The following is a 22,912-nucleotide window of genomic DNA, read 5'->3' on the forward strand; positions in this document are numbered from 1 at the left end:
ATAAGATGACGCAGCCACCACTATGCTTGAAAATATGGAGAGTGGTAGTCAGTAATGTCTTGTGAATTGCTTTGCCACATTATTTGCACTATTACTTTCGTGCCTCGTTGCAAACCGGATGCATGTTTTGGAATATTTGTATTCTGTACAGGCTTCCTTCTTCCCACTCTGTCAATTAGCTTAGTATTGTGGAGTAACTACAATGTTGTTGATCCATCCTCAGTGTTCTCCTATCACAGCCATTGAACTCTGTAACTGTTTTAAAGTCACCATTGGCCTCATGGTGTTTCCTTCCCGTCCAGCAACTGAGTTAGGAAGGATGCCTGTATCTTTGTAGTGACTGTTTGTATTGATACACCATCCAAAGTGTAATTAATAACTTCCCTAAGCTCAAACGGCTATTCAATGTCTGCTTTTTTTTTTTTTTTTTCATCTACCAAAAGGTGCTTTTCTTTGTGAGTCATGGAAAACCTCCATGGTCTTTGTGGTTGAATCTGTGTTTAAAATTCACTGCTTGACCGAACAGATAATTGTATGTGTGGCGTACACTACTACAGAGTGAGTCCATGCAACTTATTATGTGACTTGTTAAGCATTTGTTTAGTCCTGAACAAATTTAGGCTTGCCATAACAAAGGAGTTGAATACTTATTGACTCGAGACATTTCAGCTTGTCATTTTCAATAAATATAGAACAATTTCGAAAAACATATTCCATTTTGACATTATGGGGTATTGTGTGCAAGCCAGTGACCAAAAAAATAGAAATGTTATCAATTTTAAATTCAGGCTATAAGACAATAACATTTTGAAAAAGTCAAGGGGTGTGAATAGTTTTTGAAGGCACTGTATATGTGTATCTGCTGTTTACTATCTATATTGTGACTCACCTCTCCCCGGGACACAGAGTTGATCTCAGCCGCCAGTGACTCGGAGAAGGAGGCCGTCACCAGGTTCTTGGCTCCCTGGATGCTCAGGTTGATGATCTGGCCGTTTAGCTCGTCGTTCTGCTCCTTCAGACTGCGGTTGTCTTGCTTGAGGCGTCGGATCTCCTGCTCTAGCTCGGCCTCACGGGTGCGGCTCTGGTACTCTTGCAGCCCAGCACTGGGAGAGAGCCCCCTCCTGGCCTCTGCCTCCAGCTTGTACAGCTGTAGGTGCTCCAGCTGCTTCCGCAGGTCCTCAATCAGCTGGTTGAGGGAGGGGAGAAAGAGAGACTGCTGATAGAGAGAGATACTGCAATAGTTTATTTAAGAAGGCCTATTCTCTGTTATCAATGTTCTTGATGTTTAACATTTTGCATGCACGAGCACAAATTCTGTTAAAGCTTCAGGCATTCTAAATGAGTGTTCGCCCAATTGCTGATTGGAGGGTTAACTATAGGAACTGGCTACGTGGATACAAAGAGAATTTCAACCTGTCCAACAATATTATGAATTCCACAGATGACAATAACAACAGATCAGCCAGAGGAGTATACTATGACTGAAGCTAGATCTACTCAGGGTTTTCTAAAGCTAGCCAGTTTCAGTTAGCTTCACATTCAAGCTCAGGCTTAATCCGTACTACGTCGGTAGATATTGCTTGTCCGCCTGCTGCTAACTCTAGCAGGCTTGTAACTGCGTGCATTGAGACAATGCTGAAACATCAATCAATGAGTGGGTCAATGCCACATTTTCATTTGTTCCCGAAATCAAAATGAAAGAAAAGTTATCTTACAAATTCAGCAGGCTATGGTGTGAAATAGGCTTGCTGTCTTTATTTGATTACTTATCGTTCATGCCGTCTTTGGTGTGCTTATCAATGCACAAGCACCTTTTTTCACATTCCTATCGATAAAATAATTATATGAAGTCATATACAAGTTTTACTGTGCGTGAAGTTTAAAATGTATTCTGACATTACTAAATGTAAAATGCGATAGGTATTTTAACATTACTATTTTTTAACACACAAAGAAACATTATCAGCCGTCTTCCTCAAATGAAGGGGATGATGACGCAATTTTTACAAGAGGGAGGGAATCAGGTTTGCATCTCGCAGTTCAGACACTTCATTCAGAATAAATGGAGTTAGCCTGCCCGGGAGCAGGTTAGTTCTGAAGGATTCGTTGCCATTGAAATGTACCTGTCTAAAAGGTGAGACACTTTCATGTTTCCCGGTTATCCCAAGTTGAACTGGTTGACCAAAGTTGCCTCGCTAACTCCTCAAACCACGTACGTAGTATACGGCTAACATCTGAGTTAATGTAATAAGGCTATTCGATCTAGCCTAGGAACAACTTATCCATGTTCTTCAACATGAACTAGCCACAAGTTGCTTCTACTAGAATTGTGATAATTTGCTTAAAGATGCACTATGCAGAAATCGCGCCACCGTTTTCTTCGTTGCAAAATTTTTAATAGTTTTCCTAATTTCAGTTTGTGACAAAACAAGCAAATATAGTGTACAGAATCATTGTGCAAACTAAACTGCTGTCAAATATATTTTCCATAACCAAAAACATTGTATTTGAAGCAGGTATACAAAACCTAAAAACTAAACTTAAGAACGGGAAGCATACAAATAACAGATCTATCACTTCTTAGACTTGTTTTTAATGAGAATGACAGATCTATAACTCACATTTCTATATGAATTTGGTCGGGTCTCCCAAAAAGTTACATATTGCAGCTTTAAATCTTTGACTGGAGAACTACAACAAAACAGTAGCGAAATGGAATGGATGTCCTGTTCTGATTAAAATCATTGTTGGAAGTTCGAGTTATATAAAGAGGCATTCAGCGATGGCCATTTTAAATATTTGTTTGGTTAAATACAGTAGCTAGCTAACGTTAGCGTAACCAGTGTTTAATTAGAGCCGCATCCTGTCCAGACTTGAACTTGTTTGTTCCGGCGCCTATGTGCCCAAACCAAGGCCCATTTAGCTGCAACACACATTGTAGACAAGTCTAAAGAAAACACATTAACACAGGTTGTAGTTAAAGCTCAAAATAAAAAACAAACACTACTGCGCTAGTCTTTTGAACAGCTTATAAGGAGGCTAAACATCACAGACCCGCTCACGGTTTTGAGCAAGAAATTGACTGTCAGGAGTTAAATGAACTTGAGATGGGGAGAATTCTCCATTCCAATGTTGCTTGCTCCAACATACAGCAACATGTCACTCAAGCTCCAAAAGAGAGACTGCACAATTATTACTGCACACCAGGGAAGCGAGGGTGTTCAGGGCAATGGCAGAGCAGCCAGGCCGACACGACACTCACAACTCAGCCAGAGAGGGATTCAGGAGAACTCTTTCCAATGCGTCAAACTGACGGGTGGAAGACCCAGCGCCTCTCTGCATACCTCCACCATGTCAGGGCCACTCTTTCTGAACCTTGTTGGCCCACCCTTGACCAAATTGTACCCAGTCCTATATGAGGTCATGGATTGCTGAAGGACACAAATGTGTCACAGACACCAGGAGCAAAACAAGAAATAGGGAGGAGAATACGCACAAGGAAATGGTTGTTGTGGGAGGTTTTGGAAAACTAAGGTAGGAACATCTTTTTCCTTTACAAACTTTTTCTGTTTACTGTGAAGTTAATCTGAATATGCGCTTCATATTATCACATAGGCAGGAGTCCTATTTATTATAATATATGTGTTCTGCTGTAGCTTTCATTTATTTAAAGTATATTCTGATATCAAATTGATTGTGATATGTTTGTACTACTGCTACATTGATGTCTTGAAAAGTATATGAAATTCGAGTCTTGCAAGCCCCACAGCTGGGTATGTGTGCATATGCATATGGCGGGTGTTCTGCAGTGACGCCTAAATATTATGCTGTACATTCTGCCCTACCAAGAAAAAGAGCAGTAACTGTGCATTTGTTCAAAAACAATGGTTTACATTTTTTATACATTAAATACATGCTTTATCATGTGGACAAATATCCTGCCTCCATTGTGTTGTGCTATGGAGAAAATGGGGGGGTCATGTTTGCAGTAACTGCAAAAAGTTAGTGTAACCAAGGAAAAAGGCAGTAACTGCCATCACACACACACGTTAGTTACTGGTTTCACTGAGCTTTGGGCTGCAGTGTCTCTGGTTGACCATGGTATCATTTATTATTCTTCGCGGATACAAGTATCAAACTATATGACACTGACAAACAAATATATTAACACAGGTTGGTGTTAAAAACAATCGTAATGGAAATGTATTCCAGTGGGTGTACCAAGCAAGAAGGTAACTGCCGCCTATGGTCAGAGGTCAGGGTAAATATGAATAAAAAAATAACCTCACAGTAAAACAACATATCCAATGATCTGTTACAATTGTGACCCGTTTCAGGAAACTATGCGTATGTCGCAGGTCACTACTTCACAGGAGAACTGTTTTAACAACTTAAAAAAAATATCCAAATGCATTTTTTGGCAGAAATGCCTTCCTTGTTGGTTAGCTACCTGCGGATTCATGCAGGCTAGTAACGTCATGAGGTGGGATTACGGTTAATTGTTTATTCAGCTAGCTACATGTCTTAACAAAAGATTCCCCTATGCAAGTAACCATTTCGGGTCTGTTCGTAAATTCAGTCTGGCCATTTACTCTGATTTCAGAGCACTCTCGTCTGAGTGTGCTAGAGTGCAAATAATTTACGAACGCTCAACACCCGTTGAATATGGATGGTATCAGTAAACTTCTGCAAAAAAAGTTAATAAAATTATTGCCAGCAGCAGTTACAGTCACCAATGCGCTGGATAACATGAAAACAGCCTAACCAGCTCTGCTAGGGTGAGTAAAATGGTCAGCGTTTGGGTGGCGGCTAAAGCTTAAGAGGGTGTGAATGATGTTGAATGGGTGTAGACAAAGAAGAGCTCTCCAGTAAGAACCAAAACATTCAAAGGCCATTTTCTCAAAAGTGAAGTTATCGAATTTCAAAGCAGAATTACTTACCCATTGTTCCTCAAATGCAGTGTATGATATACCATTTTGTATCTCTGTGTCTATGCTTTTATCCATTGTAAAAAGACACAATTTCAAATTTTGCTACATAAGACCGAATCAAGGCGGTCGGTCACAATTGATTGGCTGGACAATGAAAAAACTTAAGTCATTTTTCTCAGTTTCACTCTATGAGCAGTTATTGCTCTTTTGCTTGGTAGGGTAGCATTGAAAATTAGGCTATAAGAATTTCAGACCTGTAAGCCCCACAGCTATACTAGAGCATGTGGGCATAGTATATGTTTGAGACCAACGTGACCGTGGCTGTGTGAGAAGTGCGCCAGTATCTCACATAACTAGAATGAGATTCACTTTCTATGATCTCTCTCCCTCTCTGCTCCGATAGACATGAATGAGCCTGAACACTCATCTCTCAAGTGTTGCACTTAATCATTTATTTAGACTATGCTGTAGGCCACCAAAATATTTAATCAACTTCCAAATACAGAGAGATAGTCTTTTGGCACGAATGCATCGGCCATCACCAGTGAGTGAGCTGCCCATCTTTGGGTGAGTCAGTGAAATTGGAAAGCATTTTTAGGACTATAATTCCTCCTCATATTGTAGCCTATAATATGTGTCTCCATACACCTAGGCCAAGGCTATTGACGGATTCAAGACAAGGTCATTTTTATTGATCTCTGATTCTCAGTTTGTCAGTTTCAAAGTAGGCTGCTATTTCGATCATTTGTGTGCTATTAACCAGTTGAAGCTAGGGGGGCGCTATTTCATTATTGGATAAAAAAACGTGCCCGTTTTAAGCACAATATTTTGTCACAAAAAGATGCTCGACTATGCATATAATTGACAGCTTTGGAAAGAAAACACTCTGACGTTTTCAAAACTGCAAAGATATTATCTGTGGGTGCCCCAGAACTGATCTTACAGGCGAAACCAAGATGCAACCTCAAACAGGAAACGAGCAGGATTTTTGAGGCTCTGTTTTCCATTGTCTCCTTATATGGCTGTGAAAGCGCCACGAATTAGCCTGCCCTTTCTATCGTTTCTCCAAGTTGTCTGCAGCATTGTGACGTATTTGTAGGCATATCATTGGAAGATTGGCCATAAGAGACTACATTTACCAGGGGTCCGCCCAGTGTCCTTTGTTGAAATTGTTGCGTAATCTCCAAGCTGCTCGCATTCATCCATGTGATTGAGACAGAGAGGAGACTTCCAGGAATGATATATCATGAAGAGATATGTGAAAAACACCTTGAGGATTGATTCTAAACAACGTTTACCATGTTTCAGACGATATTATGGAGTTAATGTGGAAGAAAGTTTGGCGTTTGGGTGAATGAATTTTCAATTTTTTTGGTAGCCAAACATGACGCAGAAAACGGACCGATTTCTCCTGCACAACTAATCTTTCAGGAAAACTGAACATTTGCTATCTAACAGAGTCTCATTGAAAACATCCGAAGTTCTTCAAAGGTAAATGATTTATTGAATGTTTTTGCTGGTTTTTGTGAAATGTTTCCTGCTAATGATAACGCAAAATGCTAATGCTAAATGCTAACGCTAAATGCTAACGCTAAACACATATTTTGAAAATCTGAGATGACAGTGTTGTTAACAAAAGGCTAAGCTTGAGCGCAAATAGATGATTTTCATGAATAGTTAACGTTGCGTTATGGTAATGAGCTTGAGGCTGTATTCACGATCCCGGATCCGGGATGGCTCGACGCAAGAAGTTAACAAAGATTCTTCCAAAGTCTCACCCCCCTCTCGTGCTCACTGTTTGTTCCAGTACCTCCCGGTTTACAAATTAAGCACTGAGCATTAGCTAGCTACTTGATGCTTTTGCGGTTATCTAAAGAAACACCTGGGAATGTGTTTATCATTAAACTTTCAGTAAATTTTTCTTGTTGCTCAAAGATGTGCATATAGTGGATGTTTAATTAAGGACCACATTCAGACAGATATCACTACATAACAGAAGCTGCTGCCACTGAGTGAACGCTGTGTTGTGTGTTGCACTTCTTCATAGAGTCCGTGCAGAAACTTTGACAGCCATATTTATTTCTTCATTATTATATTTTCTACCCAGGAGATGAAAAATAACGAAAGCCAAAAGGAATCCTAATCCCACTCATTGACGGAGCAAAACTAAATGACAGACAGGACAACATTTGACGTGTATTCAGAGTCAGATGGACGTACAGTGGGTTGCTATGTACAGGTGTGACCTCATTTTATTTTTAATTTTACCTTTATTTAACTTCGAGATAGGGGGCGCTAAAAAACGTACCCGTTTTAAACAAGATATTTTGTCACGAAAAGATGCTCGACTATGCATGTAATTGACAGCTTTGGAAAGAAAAAACTCTGACGTTTCCAAAACTGCAAAGATAATATCTGTGAGTGCCCCAGAACTAATGCTACAGGTGAAACCAAGATTAAATTTCATACAGGAAATGGTCCAGATTTTGAATGCCCTGTGTTCCAATGTCTCCTTATATGGCTGTGAATGCCCCAGGAATGAGCCTGCACTTTCTGTCGTTTCCCCAAGGTGTCTGCAGCATTGTGACGTATTTGTAGGCATATCATTGGAAGATTGACCATAAGAGACTACATTTACCAGGTGTCCGCCCGGTGTCCTCCGTCGAAATTATTGCGTAATCTCCAGCTCCATGCGCGTTTCCATTTTCTTCAGAGGAGAAAGTCAACTGCCACGAATGATTTATCATCGATAGATGAACAAAACGGAGCGATTTGTCTTACACAAATCATATTTTTGGAAAAACTGAACATTTGCTATCTAACTGAGAGTCTCCTCATTGAAAACATCTGAAGTTCTTCAAAGGTAAATTATTTTATTTGAATGCTTTTCTTGTTTTTGTGAAAATGTTGCATGCTGAATGCTAGGATTAATGCTATGCTAGCTATCAATACTCTTACACAAATGCTTGTTTAGCTATGGTTCAAAAGCATATTTTGAAAATCTGAGATGACAGTGTTGTTAAAAAAAGGCTAAGCTTGAGAGCTAATATATTTATTTCATTTCATTTCATTTGCGATTTTCATGAATAGTTAACGTTGCGTTATGGTAATGAGCTTGAGGCTATAAATAGGATCCCGGATACGGGATTGCTCGTCGAAACAGGTTAACTAGGCAAGTCAGTTAAGAACAAATTCTTATTTTCAATGACTGCCTAGGAACAGTGGGTTAACTGCCTGTTCAGGGGCAGAAAGACAGATTTGTACCCTGATTTGAACTTTGAACATGCAACCTTCCGGTTACTAGTCCAACGCTCTAAACACTAGGCTACCCTGCCGCCCCATAACCTCTCACCTCCTGCGTGTGCTCCTTCTCCTTCTGGTTTTGGTGGCGTTCGTGGGTCAGCTTGTCGGACGTCTTCCTGCGGGTTTCCAGCTCCTCGTCCAGCCTCTCAGTCACATCATCCAACTCATCCTCTAGCTTACTCTTCTCCTAATGGGCAAACAAGAGGAAGGAGGGATGAGAGGAGAGATACAGTGAGTTCCAAAAGTATTGGGACAGTGACAATTTGTTGGTTGTTCTGGCTCTGTACTCCAGCACTTTTTGGATTTGAAATTCATACTTTTGGTCCCCTAAAATGGGGGAACTATATACAAAAAGTGCTGTAATTTCTAAGCGGTTCACCTGATATGGATGAAAACACCCTCAAAGGAAAGCTGACCGTTTGCACTTTAACCTCAGTCATTGTATAATTAAAAATCCAAGGTGCTGAAGTACAGAGAAATAAGTGTGTCACAATACTTTTGGAGCTTGCTGTAAATACACAAGGTATGGGAGGGAAGAGAAAGAGATGAGGGGAAGAGATAACTGGAGAAATGGGGGTCATAAAGGAGAGAAGAGGTAAATAGACAAAGGATTGGCGGGAAAAGAGAACTGCAGATTTGGCTTGATATGGAGGTGAAAGGAGAGGAAAGGGAGGGATGGGAGAAAAGACAGTGGTCTTACCTCCTCTATTCTCTCAATGTTGGCACGGTAACAGGGTACACAGGACCTCAGCTCACTGTTCTCCTCATCCAGCTGCTGCAGCCTACGATAGAAAACAGCACAGTTTGAAAACATACACCAATGATATAGCCGCAGTACACATTGACAACCCCTATTCGAAATCAAATCATATTGTATTCGTCACATGCTTAGTAAACAACAGGTGTGGACTAACAGGGAAATGCTTACTTATGGGTACTTCCCAACAATGCAGAGAATGAAAATAGTGAAATAATAGAAAAGTAAAACATGTAATAATAAAAGTAATAACAGATACACAATGGAGTAACAATAATATGGCTATGTACAAGGGTTACGAGTACCGAGTTTATGTGCAGGGGTACAGGGTAATTGAGGTAGATATGTACACATTAGGGATGCATGATATATCGGTAAGAATATCGGAATCGGACGATAATAGCTAAAAATGGCTACATCGGCATCCGATGTGCAAAGCCAATGTCAAAGCTGACGTGCATACAGTTGAAGTCGGAAGTTTACATACACTTAGGTGTTAGTTTACATACACTCATTTTTCAACCACTCCACACATTTCTTGTTAACAAACTATTTTATTTTTTTATTTCACCAGATAGGCAAGTTGAGAACAAGTTCTCATTTACAATTGCGATCTGGCCAAGACGAAGCAAAGCAGTTCGACACATACAATAACACACATGGAGTAAAACAAACATAGTCAATAAATAATACAGTAGAAAATTAAGTCTATATACAACATGCGCAAATGAGTTGAGATAAGGGAGGTAAAGGCAAAAGAAAATGCCATGGTGGCAAAGTAAATACAATATAGCAAGTAAAACACTGGAATGGTAGATTTGCAGTGGAAGAATGTGCAAAGTAGAAATATAAATAATGGGGTGCAAAGGAGCTAATTAAATAAATACAGTAGGGGGAGAGGTAGTTGTTTGGGCTAAATTATAGATGGGCTATGTACAGGTGCAGTCATCTGTGAGCTGCTCTGACAGCTGGTGCTTAAAGCTAGTGAGGGAGATAAGTGTTTCTAGTTTCAGTGGCCACGGAAGGAGAGTTTACATTTAAGTCATTTAGCAGACGCTCTTATCCAGAGCGACTTACAAATTGGTGCATTCACCTTATGAGAGTTGTATGGCATTGAAGCTCGTTTGGAGTGTTGTTAACACAGTGTCCAAAGAAGGGCCAGAAGTATACAGAATGGTGTCGTCTGCGTAGAGGTGGATCAGAGACTCATCAGCAGCAAGAGCGACATCATTGATGTATACAGAGAAGAGAGTCGGCCCAAGAATTGAACCCTGTGGCACCCCCATAGAGACTGCCAAAGCCCGGACAACAGGCCCTCCGATTTGACACACTGAACTCTATCAGAGAAGTAGTTGGTGAACCAGGCGAGGCAATCATTTGAGAAACCAAGGCTATCGAGTCTGCCGATGAGGATGTGGTGATTGACAGAGTCAAAAGCCTTGGCCGGGTCAATGAATTTGGCTGCACAGTATTGTTTCTTATCGATGGTGGTTAAGATATCGTTTAGGACCATGTCTAATGTGTATTTGGGGGGGATTTATATTTTTAGTGATTATTTTCTGTCTGTTGATAGTTGCTTCAGGGTTTTAAGTCTAAGAAGGCTGTAGGGTAAGTCCAACTGTTGCTAATTGAGAGCATTTTGACTGGCTGCATCACCGCTTGGTATGGCAACTGCTTTGCATCTGACCCCCAGTACATCACTGGGGCCGACCTACCTGCCATCCAGGACCTCCAGGACCTCTGTCCTTGTACCTAACATTGAGAATGGTCGCGACACAGTAAAGAGGCTCAGAGAGAATGCCACCGAATCGCTTGTTCACAGCCTCTAGTAGAGTACTTTTGCAAGTTTTAACCCCACGGTCTGTCGGCAGTTTTGTTGAGCAGGCGTTTCAATGCCATGACAGAGGGTATCACATCTGCTGCAGACGCAGTTGATGAGCTTATTTCTGGAGTCAGTTGATCGAATGGAGCTAGGAGTGTGTTCATGTTTCCAAGTTTTAAACATGTTCTCAAATGCCATTGAAATGGCAGCGGAATGAGAACCAGCACATTATTGAGCATGCAATACGGCTTTCTTCAGTACAAAATCCTCGTCGACCCACTGTGCTGTCAGACTCCAAATGTCAGTCGTGAAGGTAATAGCAGTGACGCCCATAGCAAGAAGCTCATGGATGTGCATTTCAACTATACTGTGTAACTCCGGTAGTGCAACATCTGAAAAATAGCACCTACTTGGTAGTGTGTACCGGGGCTTGAGGTGCTCGACCAGTAGGCGAAAGTCAACATCATCCACGACAGAGAACGGTTGATTGTCAAGGGCAATGAATTCCATTATCTTGGCGTTAATGGATTTCGCTTTGATTTGTCTCGCTGAAATGTTCTTACTCTTTCAAATGACTACTCGCCTTGAGCTTGTTTAGTTGTTGGAAGTGTGCGCTTACTTTTTCCCCCTTTTGTTCTAAGTAGTCGTTGTGTCACGCGGGACTAGGTGGGTGTGCAGGAATCAGACGCAGAGAGAGAGTAACGGAGTAAAGTGCTTTACTATTGCACACCAAACTGATAAGCCCAATACAATACAGGGCGCAGGACACTATACCAGACAACCCAAAACCACAGGGTGTCCAGTATAGAAAATAAAATACACCACAACCTAATATGTACACACGTAACAAAAGACAATGCCACACAAAACAAGGGCGGGTCAAACTACTACATATAGGGAAGCTAATTAAACCAAAATACACACAGGTGAAACTAATAAGACAAAACCAACAGACAAACGAAAAAGGGATCGGTAGCGGCTAGTAGGACGGTGACGACGACCGCCGAGCACCGCCCAAACAGGCAGGGGTGCCAACTTCGGCGGAAGTCGTCACACGTTGAACTTCTGGGGGTGATGCACTTTCAAATGAGTAATTAGGTTTGTGGTATTGAAAGATTTCACTTTCTCCACTCCTCTGGAAATAATAGCAGCACAAATGTTGCTGGCCTTCTAGGCAGAGTTCCTCTTTCCAGTGTCTGTGTTCTTTTTCCCATCTTAATATTATATTTTTATTGGCCAGTCTGAGATATGGCTTTTTCTTTGCAACTCTGCCTAGAAGGCCAGCATCCCGGAGTCGCCTCTTCACTGTTGAAGTTGAGACTGGTGTTTTGTGGGTACTATTTAATGAAGCTGCCAGTTGAGAACTTGTGTGGTGTCTGTTTCTCAAACTAGCACTCTAATGTACTTGTCCTCTTGCTCAGTATTTCTATTCTGGTTAGGGTCCGTTTGCGCTGTTCTGTGAAGGGAGTAGTACACAGCGTTGTACGAGATCTACAGTTTCTTGGAAATTTCTCGCATGGAATAGCCTTCATTTCTCAGAACAAGAATAGACTGATGAGTTTCAGAAGAAAGTTATTTGTTTCTGGCCATATTGAGCCTGTAATCGAACCCACAAATGCTGATGCTCCAGATACTCAACTAGTCTAAAGAAGGCCAGTTTTATTGCTTCTTTAATCAGGACAACAGTTTTATCTGTGCAAACATAATTGCAAAAGGGTTTTCTAAAATTATAAACTTGGATTAGCTAACACAACGCGCCATTGGAACACAGGAGTGATAGTCACTGATAATGGGCCTCTGTACGCCTAGGTAGATATTCCATTAAAAATCATCCGTTTCCAGCTGCAATAGTCATTTACAACATTAACAATGTCTACACTGTGTTTCTGATCTATTTGATGTTATTTTAATGGACAAATAGCTTTTCTTTCAATAACAAGGACATTTCTAAGTGAACTCAAACTTTTGAACTGTAGTGCACCTTATATCCATTTGAAGTCGGAAGTTTACATACACCTTAGCCAAATACATTTAAACTCAGTTTTTCATAATTCCTGACATGTAATCCTAGTAAAATATCCCTGTTTTTGGTTAGTTAGGATCACAACTTTATTTTAAGAATGTGAAATGTCAGAATAATAGTAGAGAGAATCATTTATTTCAGCTTTTATTTCTTTCATCACATTCCCAGTGGGTTAGAAGTTTACATACACTCAATTAGTATTTGGTAGCATTGCCTTTAAAATGTTTAACTTGGGTAAAACGTTCCACAAGCTTCCCACAATAAATTGAGTGAATTTTGTCCCATTCCTCCTGACAGAGCTAGAGTAACTGAGTCAGGTTTGTAGGCCTCCTTGCTCGCACACGCTTTTTCAGTTCTGCCCACACATTTTCTATAGGGTTGAGGTCAGGGCTTTGTGATGGCCACTCAAATACCTTGACTTTGTTGTCCTTAAGCAATTTTTCCACAACTTTGGAAGTATGCTTGGGTCATAGTTCATTTGGAAGACCCATTCGCGACCAAGCTTTAACTTCATGACTGATGTCTTGAGATGTTGCTTCAATATATCCACATAATGTTCCCTCCTCATGATGCCATCTATTTTGTGAAGTGCACCAGTCCCTCCTGCAGCAAAGCACCAACATAACATGATGCTGCCACCCCCGTACTTCATGGGTGGGATGGTGTTCTTCGGCTTGCAAGCATCCCCCTTTTTCCTCCAAACATAACGATGGTCATTATGGCCAAAGATTTCTATTTTTGTTTCACATGACATTCTATTTTTGTTTCACATGACATTTTCAACCTCTCCCTGCCCGAGTCTGTAATACCTACATGTTTCAAGCAGACCACCATAGTCCCTGTGCCCAATAAAGTGAAGGTAACCTGCTTAAATGACTTCTGCCCCGGGGCACTCACGTTGTTAGCCATGAAGTGCTTAAAACAGCTGGTCATGGCTCACAAAACCAACATTCCAGAAATCATAGACCCACTTCCATTCGCATACCACCCTAACAGATCCACAGATGACACAATCTCAATCGCAGTCCACACAGCCCTTTCCCACCTGGACAAAAGGAACACCTATGTGAGAATGCTATTCATTGACTACAGCTCAGCATTCAACACCATAGTGCCCTCAAAGCTCATCACTAAGCTAAGGACCCTAGAACTAAACACCTTTCTCTGCAACTGGATCCTGGACTTCCTGACGAGCCTCCCCCAGGTGGAAAGGGTAGGCAACAACACACCTACCACGCTGATCGTCAACACGGGCGCCCCTCAGGGATGCGTTCTTATTCCCCTCCTGTACTCCCTGTTCACTCAGGGCTGTGTGGCCCGATCACCGATAATGATGAGACAGCCTATAGGGAGGAGGTGAGAGACCTGGCAGTGTTGTACAACCTGGAGCAGGTCGAGAGTTTCAAGTTTCTTGATGTCCACATCACCAACAAACTATGGTCCAAACACACCAAGACAGTCATGAAGAGGGCACGACAACACCTTTTCCCCCTCAGGAGACTGAATAGTTTTGGCATGGGTCCCCAGATCCTAAAAAAGTTTTACAGTTGCACCATCGAGAGCATCCTGACTGGTTATATCATCGCCTGGTGTGGTTCCTGCTTGGCATCCGACCGCAAGGCGCTAATATATAATAATATATGCCATAGGCGCTAAAGAGGGTAGTGCGTATGGACCAGTATATCACTGGGGCCAAGCTTCCTGCCATCCAGGACAAGCTTCCTGCCATACCAGGCAGTGTCAGAGGAAGGCCCAAAAACTTGTCAAAGACTCCAGTCACCCAAGTCATAGACTGTTCTCTATGCTACCGCACGGAAAGCGGTACCGAAGCGCCAAGTCTAGGTCCAAAAGGCTCCTAACAGCTTCTACCCCCAACCATAAGACTGGCCACCCGGACTATTTATATTGATCCCCCTTTTGTTTTTACACTGCTGCTACTCGCTGTCACTTTACCCTTACCTACATGTACAAATTACCTAGACTAACCTGTACCCCCGCACATTGACTTGGTACCGGTACCCCCTGTTTATAGCCTTTATTATTGTAATTTATTGTGTTACTTTTTTATTTTATTTTTTACTTTATTTTATTTAGTAAATATTTTCTTAACTCTATTTATTGAACTGCATTGTTGGTTAAGGGCTCATAAGTAAGCATTTCACGGTAAAGTCTACTACACCTGTTGTATTCGGGGGATATGACAAATACAGTTTGATTTGATTTTAATGTGTTTGGATCAATCTATTAAAATTATTCATTCAACAAATTCAAATAATTCCTATTCTGTTCCACACACTGACATTTTTTTTTTTTTTTTTTTTTTTTTTTTTTTTTTAAACCTGGATAACACTCGCCAGCCCAGCTTCCCTGCCCATCCACCGCTGCCCCTGGACACTGATCTCTTGGCTACATAGCTGACGCACGCTGGACTGTCCATTAATCACGGTACTCCATTCTGCTTGTTTGTTTTATCTGTCGACCCAGTTGCCTAGTCAACGCCATTTTACCTGCTGTTTGTTGTGCTAGCTGATTAGCCTCGCCTACTGTTTTTAGCTAGCTTTCCCAATTCAACACCTGTGATTACTGTATGCCTCGCTGTATGTCTCTCCCAAATGTCAATATGCCTTGTATACTGTTGTTCAGGTTAGTTATCATTGTTTTAGTTCACAATGGAGCCCCTAGATCCACTCTGCATACCCCTGTTACCTCCTTTGTCCCACCCCCACACATGCGGTGACCTCACCCATTACAACCAGCATGTCCAGAGATACAACCTCTCTCATCATCACCCAGTGCCTGGGCTTACCTCCGCTGTACCCGCACCCCACCATACCCCTGTCTGCGCATTATGCCCTGAATATATTCTACCATGCCCAGAAACCTGCTCCTCTTATCCTCTGCCCCCAACGCTCTAGGCGACCAGTTTTGATAGCCTTTAGCCGCACCTCATACTACTCCTTCTCTGTTCCGCGGGTGATGTGGAGGTAAACCCAGGCCCTGCATGTCCCCAGGTACCCTCATTTGTTGACTTCTGTGATCGAAAAGTCTTGGTTTTATGCATGTCAACATCAGAAGCCTCCTCCCTAAGTTTGTTTTACTCACTGCTTTAGCACACTCTGCTAACCCTGATGTCCTTGCCGTGTCTGAATCCTGGCTCAGGAAGGCCACCAAAAATTCAGAGATTTCCATACCCAACTATAACATCTTCCGTCAAGATAGAACTGCCAAAGGGGGCGGAGTCGCAGTCTACTGCAGAGATAGCCTGCAAAGTAATGTCATACTTTCCAGGTCCATACCCAAACAGTTTGAACTACTAATTTTGAAAATTACTCTCTCCAGAAACAAGTCTCTCACTGTTGCCGCCTGCTACCGACCCCGTCAGCTCCCAGCTGTGCCCTGGACACCATTTGTGAATTGATCGCCCCCATCTAGCTTCAGAGTTTGTCCTGTTAGGTGACCTAAACTGGGATATGCTTAACACCCCGGCAGTCCTACAATCTAAGCTAGATGCCCTCAATCTCACGCAAATCATCAAGGAACCCACCAGGTACAACCCTAACTCTGTAAACAAGGGCACCCTCATAGACGTCATCCTGACCAACTGGCCCTCCAAATATACCTCCGCTGTCTTCAACCAGGATCTCAGCGATCACTGCCTCATCGCCTGTATCCGCCACGGAGCCGCAGTCAAACGACCACCCCTCATCACTGTCAAACGCTCCCTAAAACACTTCTGTGAGCAGGCCTTTCTAATCGACCTGGCCCGTGTATCCTGGAAGGACATTGACCTCATCCCGTCAGTTGAGGATGCCTGGTCATTCTTTAAAAGTAACTTCCTCACCATTTTGGATAAGCATGCTCCGTTCAAAAAATGCAGAACCAAGAACAGATACAGCCCTTGGTTCACTCCAGACCTGACTGCCCTCGACCAGCACAAAAACATCCTGTGGCGGACTGCAATAGCATCGAATAGCCCCCGTGATATGCAACTGTTCAGGGAAGTCAGGAACCAATACACGCAGTCAGTCAGGAAAGCTAAGGCCAGCTTCTTCAGGCAAAAGTTTGCATCCTGTAGCTCCAACTCCAAAAAAGTTCTGGGACACTGTGAAGTCCATGGAGAACAAGAGCACCTCCTCCCAGCTGCCCACTGCACTGAGGCTAGGAAACACGGTCTCCACCGATAAATCCATGATTATCGAAAACTTCAATAAGCACTTCTCAACGGCTGGCCATGCCTTCCGCCTGGCTACTCCAACCTCGGCCAACAGCTCCGCCCCCCCCGTAGTTCCTCACCCAAGCCTCCAGGTTCTCCTTTACCCAAATCCAGATAGCAGATGTTCTGAAAGAGCTGCAAAACCTGGACCCGTACAAATCAGCTGGGCTTGACAATCTGGACCCGCTATTTCTGAAACTATCTGCCGCCATTGTCGCAACCCCTATTACCAGCCTGTTCAACCTCTCTTTTTCATATCGTCTGAGATCCCCAAGGATTGAAAGCTGCCGCAGTCATCCCCTTTCAAAGGAGGAGACACCCTGGACCCAAACTGCTATAGACCTATATCCATCCTGCCCTGCCTATCTAAGGTCTTCGAAAGCCAAGTCAACAAACAGGTCACTGACCATCTCGAATCCCACCGTACCTTCCCGCTGTGCAATCTGGTTTCCGAGCCGGTCACGGGTGCACCTCAGCCACACTCAAGGTACTAAATGATATCATAACCGCCATCGATAAAAGACAGTACTGTGCAGCCGTCTTCATCGACCTCGCCAAGGCTTTCGACTCTGTCAATCACCAAATTCTTATCGGCAGACTCAACAGCCTCGGTTTTTCGGATGACTGCCTTGCCTGGTTCACCAATTACTTTGCAGACAGAGTTCAGTGTGTCAAATCAGAGGGCATGCTGTCCGGTCCTCTGGCAGTCTCTATGGGGGTGCCACAGGTTCAATTCTCGGGCCGACTCTTTTCTCTGTATATATCAATGATGTTGCTCTTGCTGCGGGCGATTCCCTGATCCACCTCTACGCAGACGCACACCATTCTATATACTTTCGCCCGTCATTGGACACTGTGCTATCAAACCTCAAACGAGCTTCAATGCCATACAGCACTCCTTCCGTGGCCTCCAACTGCTCTTAAACGCGAGTAAAACCAAATGCATGCTTTTCAACCGACGCTGCCTGCACCCGCATGCCCGACTAGCATCACCACCCTGGATGGTTCCAACCTTGAATATGTGGACATCTATAAGTACCTAGGTGTCTGGCTAGACTGCAAACTCTCCTTCCAGACTCACATCAAACATCTCCAATCAAAAATCAAATCCAGAGTCGGCTTTCTATTCCGCAACAAAGCCTCCTTCACTCACGCTGCCAAGCTTACCTAGTAAAACTGACTATCCTACCGATCCTCGACTTCGGCGATGTCATCTACAAAATGGCTTCCAACACTCTACTCAGCAAACTGGATGCAGTCTATCACAGTGCCATCCGTTTTGTCACTAAAGCACCTTATACCACCCACCACTGCGACTTGTATGCTCTAGTCGGCTGGCCCTCACCATATTCGTCGCCAGACCCACTGGCTCCAGGTCATTTACAAGTCCATGCTAGGTAAAGCTCCGCCTTATCTCAGTTCACTGGTCACGATGGCAACACCCATCCGTAGCACGCGCTCCAGCAGGTGTATCTCACTGATCATCCCTAAAGCCAACACCTCATTTGGCCGCCTTTCGTTCCAGTACTCTGCTGCCTGTGACTGGAACGAATTGCAAAATCGCTGAAGTTGGAGACTTTATCTCCCTCACCAACTTCAAACATCAGCTATCCGAGCAGCTAACCGATCGCTGCAGCTGTACATAGTCTATAGGTATATAGCTCACCCTTTTTCACCTACCTCATTCCCATACTGTTTTTATACTGTTTTTATTTATTTACTTTTCTGCTCTTTTTGCACACCAATATCTCTACCTGTACAAAAATTCACAGCTGAGCAGACACAGCACAACAAAACTAAGCTGCTGTGACACTGATGTGACTACTCTACTAAAAGATTACTGCTTTGAACTCAAAGGATTTGCAAGGGTCAGTGGTACTCTAGACCAGTAGGAGGCAGTGATGTCCCACAGTGCAATTGACAAACACAGTCAATTGCACTGTTCACAATCACAGCCTTTAAAGGCCTATGCAACAGGCACAAGTGCTGGCCACCCTCGCTATATTTGTATATCGCTTCATACTCGTCGCCAAACCCACTGGCTCCATGTCATCTACAAGACCCTGCTAGGTAAAGTCCCCCCTTATCTCAGCTCGCTGGTCACCATAGCATCACCCACCTGTAGCACACGCTCCAGCAGGTATATCTCTCTGGTCACCCCCAAAACCAATTATTTCTTTGGCCGTCTCTCCTTCCAGTTCTCTGCTGCCAATGACTGGAACGAACTACAAAAATCTCTGAAACTGGAAACACATCTCCCTCACTAGCTTTAAGAACCAGCTGTCAGAGCAGCTCAGATTACTGCACCTGTACATAGCCCACCTATAATTTAGCCCAAACAACTACCTCTTTCCCTACTGTATCTATTATTATAATTTTTTTTGCTCCTTTGCACCCCATTATTTTTATTTCTACTTTGCACATTCTTCCACTGCAAATCTACCATTCCAGTGCTTTACTTGCTATATTGTATTTACTTTGCCACCATGGCCTTTTTTTTTGCCTTTACCTCCCTTATCTCACCTCATTTGCTCACATTGTATATAGACTTTTAGTTTCTACTGTATTATTGACTGTATGTTTGTTTTACTCCATGTTTTACTCCATCCAACTCTGTGTCGTTGTATGTGTCGAACTGCTTTGCTTTATCTTGGCCAGGTCGCAATTGTAAATGAGAACTTGTTCTCAACTTGCCTACCTGGTTAAATAAAGGTGAAATAAAATTAAAATAAAAAAATAAAAAAATTGACTTGCTTGCCATGCACCTGGCCTATGGGGTCATCCATCCAATTCATTCCAATTTCTCCATACTCACATACACAGTGCAGATATACATATAAACACCTGCCCCAGGTCCCCAATACACTTACAGACATACAAACAGACCTGCCATATTAGCTTCTATAAGTCAACTTATTGTAGTTCTCACACATGCACACACACAACACACACAACCGACACACACTCACCCCATACCACTGACCTAGCTTGCAGGTTCTCCAGCTCCAGGCTCATCTCCCGCTCCAGCTTGGAGAGGGCGTCTTTGTGGCGGCGGGTCTCCTGGTGGAAGTGGTCCTCAGCGTGGAGCTCCTGCTCCTTGAGCTGCTCCTCTAGGGCATTAGCCCGGTGCACCAGCTGCAGGTTCTCCTGGCGGAGCCGTGTGTGCTGCTCCCCACTGGCCTCCGAGTCCTTCTCCAGCTCTGCTGCACGACGCTCCAGCAGGAGCACCTGGGAGAGGGACGGGGTGAGGGTTAGAACAGAGCAGTGCTGTTTGTTTAATAGGGGGGGGGGGGCTCGCTAATCTTCCGAGTCTTTACAAGGTGTTATGTGGTACAACAGTGTGTGGAACTGACATGTTTTTTGTAGCATTTAAGTGATGTTATTGAGAACTAAATGATATTTTCTTTGATGTTCAGTGCTGTATAATATGGTGCTATTGTGCTGTTTGATGCTGAACTCTTTCTTTACATTCATATTCAGTGCTGTATACTGCTGTTTGATACTGTTGATAAACTCTGTATGATGCTGTATAATGTTATGATGCCGTGTTGAGATGTTGAACTCTGACCTTCTCAGTGATGTCGGTGTCGGCCAGATCCAGTATGTCCCGGGACAGTTCGCCCATGCTGTCCAGCGTCATGGAGCTGTTCCGGAGGTGTCTGGAACACCGGAGAGGAAATATGATAAATGGTTTTCATGAAGAAAGCCCTGTTCTATCCCTGACAGCTTTTGCTAATCCACACCAAACTTAGCTACAATTTCAAGATAAGTCCAGATAGCTTATGTTTATCCCAAAAATAGAACATATTTTCACATTCAATTTAAAATAATATTCTACAGAATTAATTCAACGAATACATTTTGACCTACCGTGCTACTTTCTTGCTGGACAGCCTCTTGCTGGAGCTGAATGGAAACCAGACAGGAAACCAGTCAGGAAGAGAGAAAGTATAAGAGGAAAGAGACACTGTCCATCTCCTAGTGTCCCTCTTTCCTACTCCCCACCCCCTCATCCCTCGCTCCAAAAAGCAGAGAGGTTGTTATACTGAGAGGATAGGCTCCTAAAGTATGGTACATGTTCATATGCACATCTGAGTAATCACACACGCAACCAGGGTCATTGGGGTCATTAGGGCATTGTTTTAAAATGTGTTGCAACAGGAAACGAACATGCGTGTTTCTTATTGGACACGTGTGAGGCAGGCCTAGTCCCTCCCTGTTACAGTCCATTTTCTTATGTTATGTGCCTAATGAACACAACCCAGGCACAGAAAACATATATTTTTTATCAGCACTCATTGAACAGGCACAAGATGATTAAGTATATTTGTATGGTTGCAATGGAATACTTAAAATGGAACATGAGAGCAATCACATAAGCCATACACCAATCCTAATTTTATCTCGGCAGGCTTTTTATTTGAGAGAAACGGTGGAGTAGTTGACCCTGCTCAGTCAATCGACTGCTCTTCCCTCTGCCAGCCTTTAGCTGACTCAACGGTTAACCCGTCAACTTCTAGAGAATCTTTGTTTTCATTTCAATAATTTACTATCTGTGATTTGCTTTATGCCTGCTTAAGATTGATGTAAAAAAAATCAGCTGGATCTGATACGCTTGATCCATTTTTACTGCAGTTCTCTGACCCCCTGATTGCTGATTCATTAACCCATATTTCTAACCTGACGATTATATCTGGTACTGTCCCCAAGGTTTGGAAGGAGGCCCATGTACTCCACCTTCACAAAGGTGGTGACCCTTGTGACCTAAATAATGATTGGCCTATTTCTAAACTTTCTTGCCTAACTAAAATATTAGAATCCTTGATTCTAAGATCAGCAGAGATAATAATAATAATAATAATAATAATAATAATAATAATATATGCCATTTAGCATATATCTAAGATCTAAGGCAACAGAGATCTAAGATCTTTCTTATCTTTGAAATATATTCTAAATGTACATCAGTTGGGTTTTAAACCAGATCATATAGCACTATCTCTGCTGCCTCCCTAGTTATAAATGTGGTTAAATGTACGGATAAAAGGCAACATTGACATGAAGAGGGCAGCACTATACACACACATACACATGGATTTTGTGTTGTAGATATGTGGTAGTGGAGTATGGGCCTGAATGCACACATTTAGTGTGTTGTGAATTCTGTAATGAATGTATTGTACTGTTTTTAAAATTGTATAACTGCCTTAATTTTGTCTGCCTTGGCATCAGCTACTGGGGATCCATAATAAATACAAATGTCAAAGGTTTTCGATACTGTTGATCACTCACTGCTAATTCAAAGGCTTTCTTCAAATTGGCCTAGACAAGGCTGCATGTAACTGGTTAAAAAATGACTTAACAGATAGATCCCCATTAGCTGATACTTTTGCAACAGCTAATGGGGATCCTAATAAAATACCAAAAATGTATATCTACTGATGGTGTTAAATCAGGTTTTCTGGATATTACGAAAGGTGTACCTCAGAGGTCGATTCATGGTCCTGTACTTTTTACTGTTTGGATTAACAATATCGAGTTGTCTGTAAAAAATTGTAACCTGCACTTGTATGCCGATTATACTGTTGTGTGTGCTATTGCCCCCACGGTTGACCATGCTCTATCTGAACCACAGACTGCCTTCATTGTATTAGGAAAAAAAAACTTTATTGACCTGAAATGTGTACTGAATGCTGATAAAACTAAGTATATACTGTTCTCTAGAGCGCATTAAAAAAAGTCTGATGATTTAAGCATATGTATTTTGGATGGTGTCCATATTGATCGTGTCCATGCTTACAAATAACTGGGCACCTGGAGAGATGAAAAGCTGTCGTTTAAAAAGCATATTGCGGAGTTAGTT

The 22,912-nt window shown here is 42.5% G+C and overlaps 1 protein-coding gene across 2 annotated transcripts in view; it reads right to left on the reverse strand.

Moving 5' to 3' along the window:
• The window catches only part of LOC118357570 (rab11 family-interacting protein 3-like), a 99,894-nt gene that overhangs the window by 5,076 nt on the left and 71,906 nt on the right, over window positions 1-22,912 (reverse strand). For both annotated transcript variants that reach the window (XM_035734817.2, XM_035734816.2), the window contains 6 exons: window positions 20,920-20,955; window positions 20,618-20,708; window positions 20,033-20,277; window positions 8,935-9,016; window positions 8,284-8,421; window positions 890-1,186 (listed from right to left, as the gene is read on the reverse strand). In XM_035734817.2, coding sequence (XP_035590710.1) covers window positions 890-1,186; window positions 8,284-8,421; window positions 8,935-9,016; window positions 20,033-20,277; window positions 20,618-20,708; window positions 20,920-20,955 — 889 coding nt within the window. The remainder of the gene's footprint in view (window positions 1-889; window positions 1,187-8,283; window positions 8,422-8,934; window positions 9,017-20,032; window positions 20,278-20,617; window positions 20,709-20,919; window positions 20,956-22,912) is intronic.

This window comes from Oncorhynchus keta, chromosome 24 (genome assembly GCF_023373465.1).
Source record: "Oncorhynchus keta strain PuntledgeMale-10-30-2019 chromosome 24, Oket_V2, whole genome shotgun sequence".
Classification (NCBI taxonomy): Eukaryota; Metazoa; Chordata; class Actinopteri; order Salmoniformes; family Salmonidae; genus Oncorhynchus; species Oncorhynchus keta.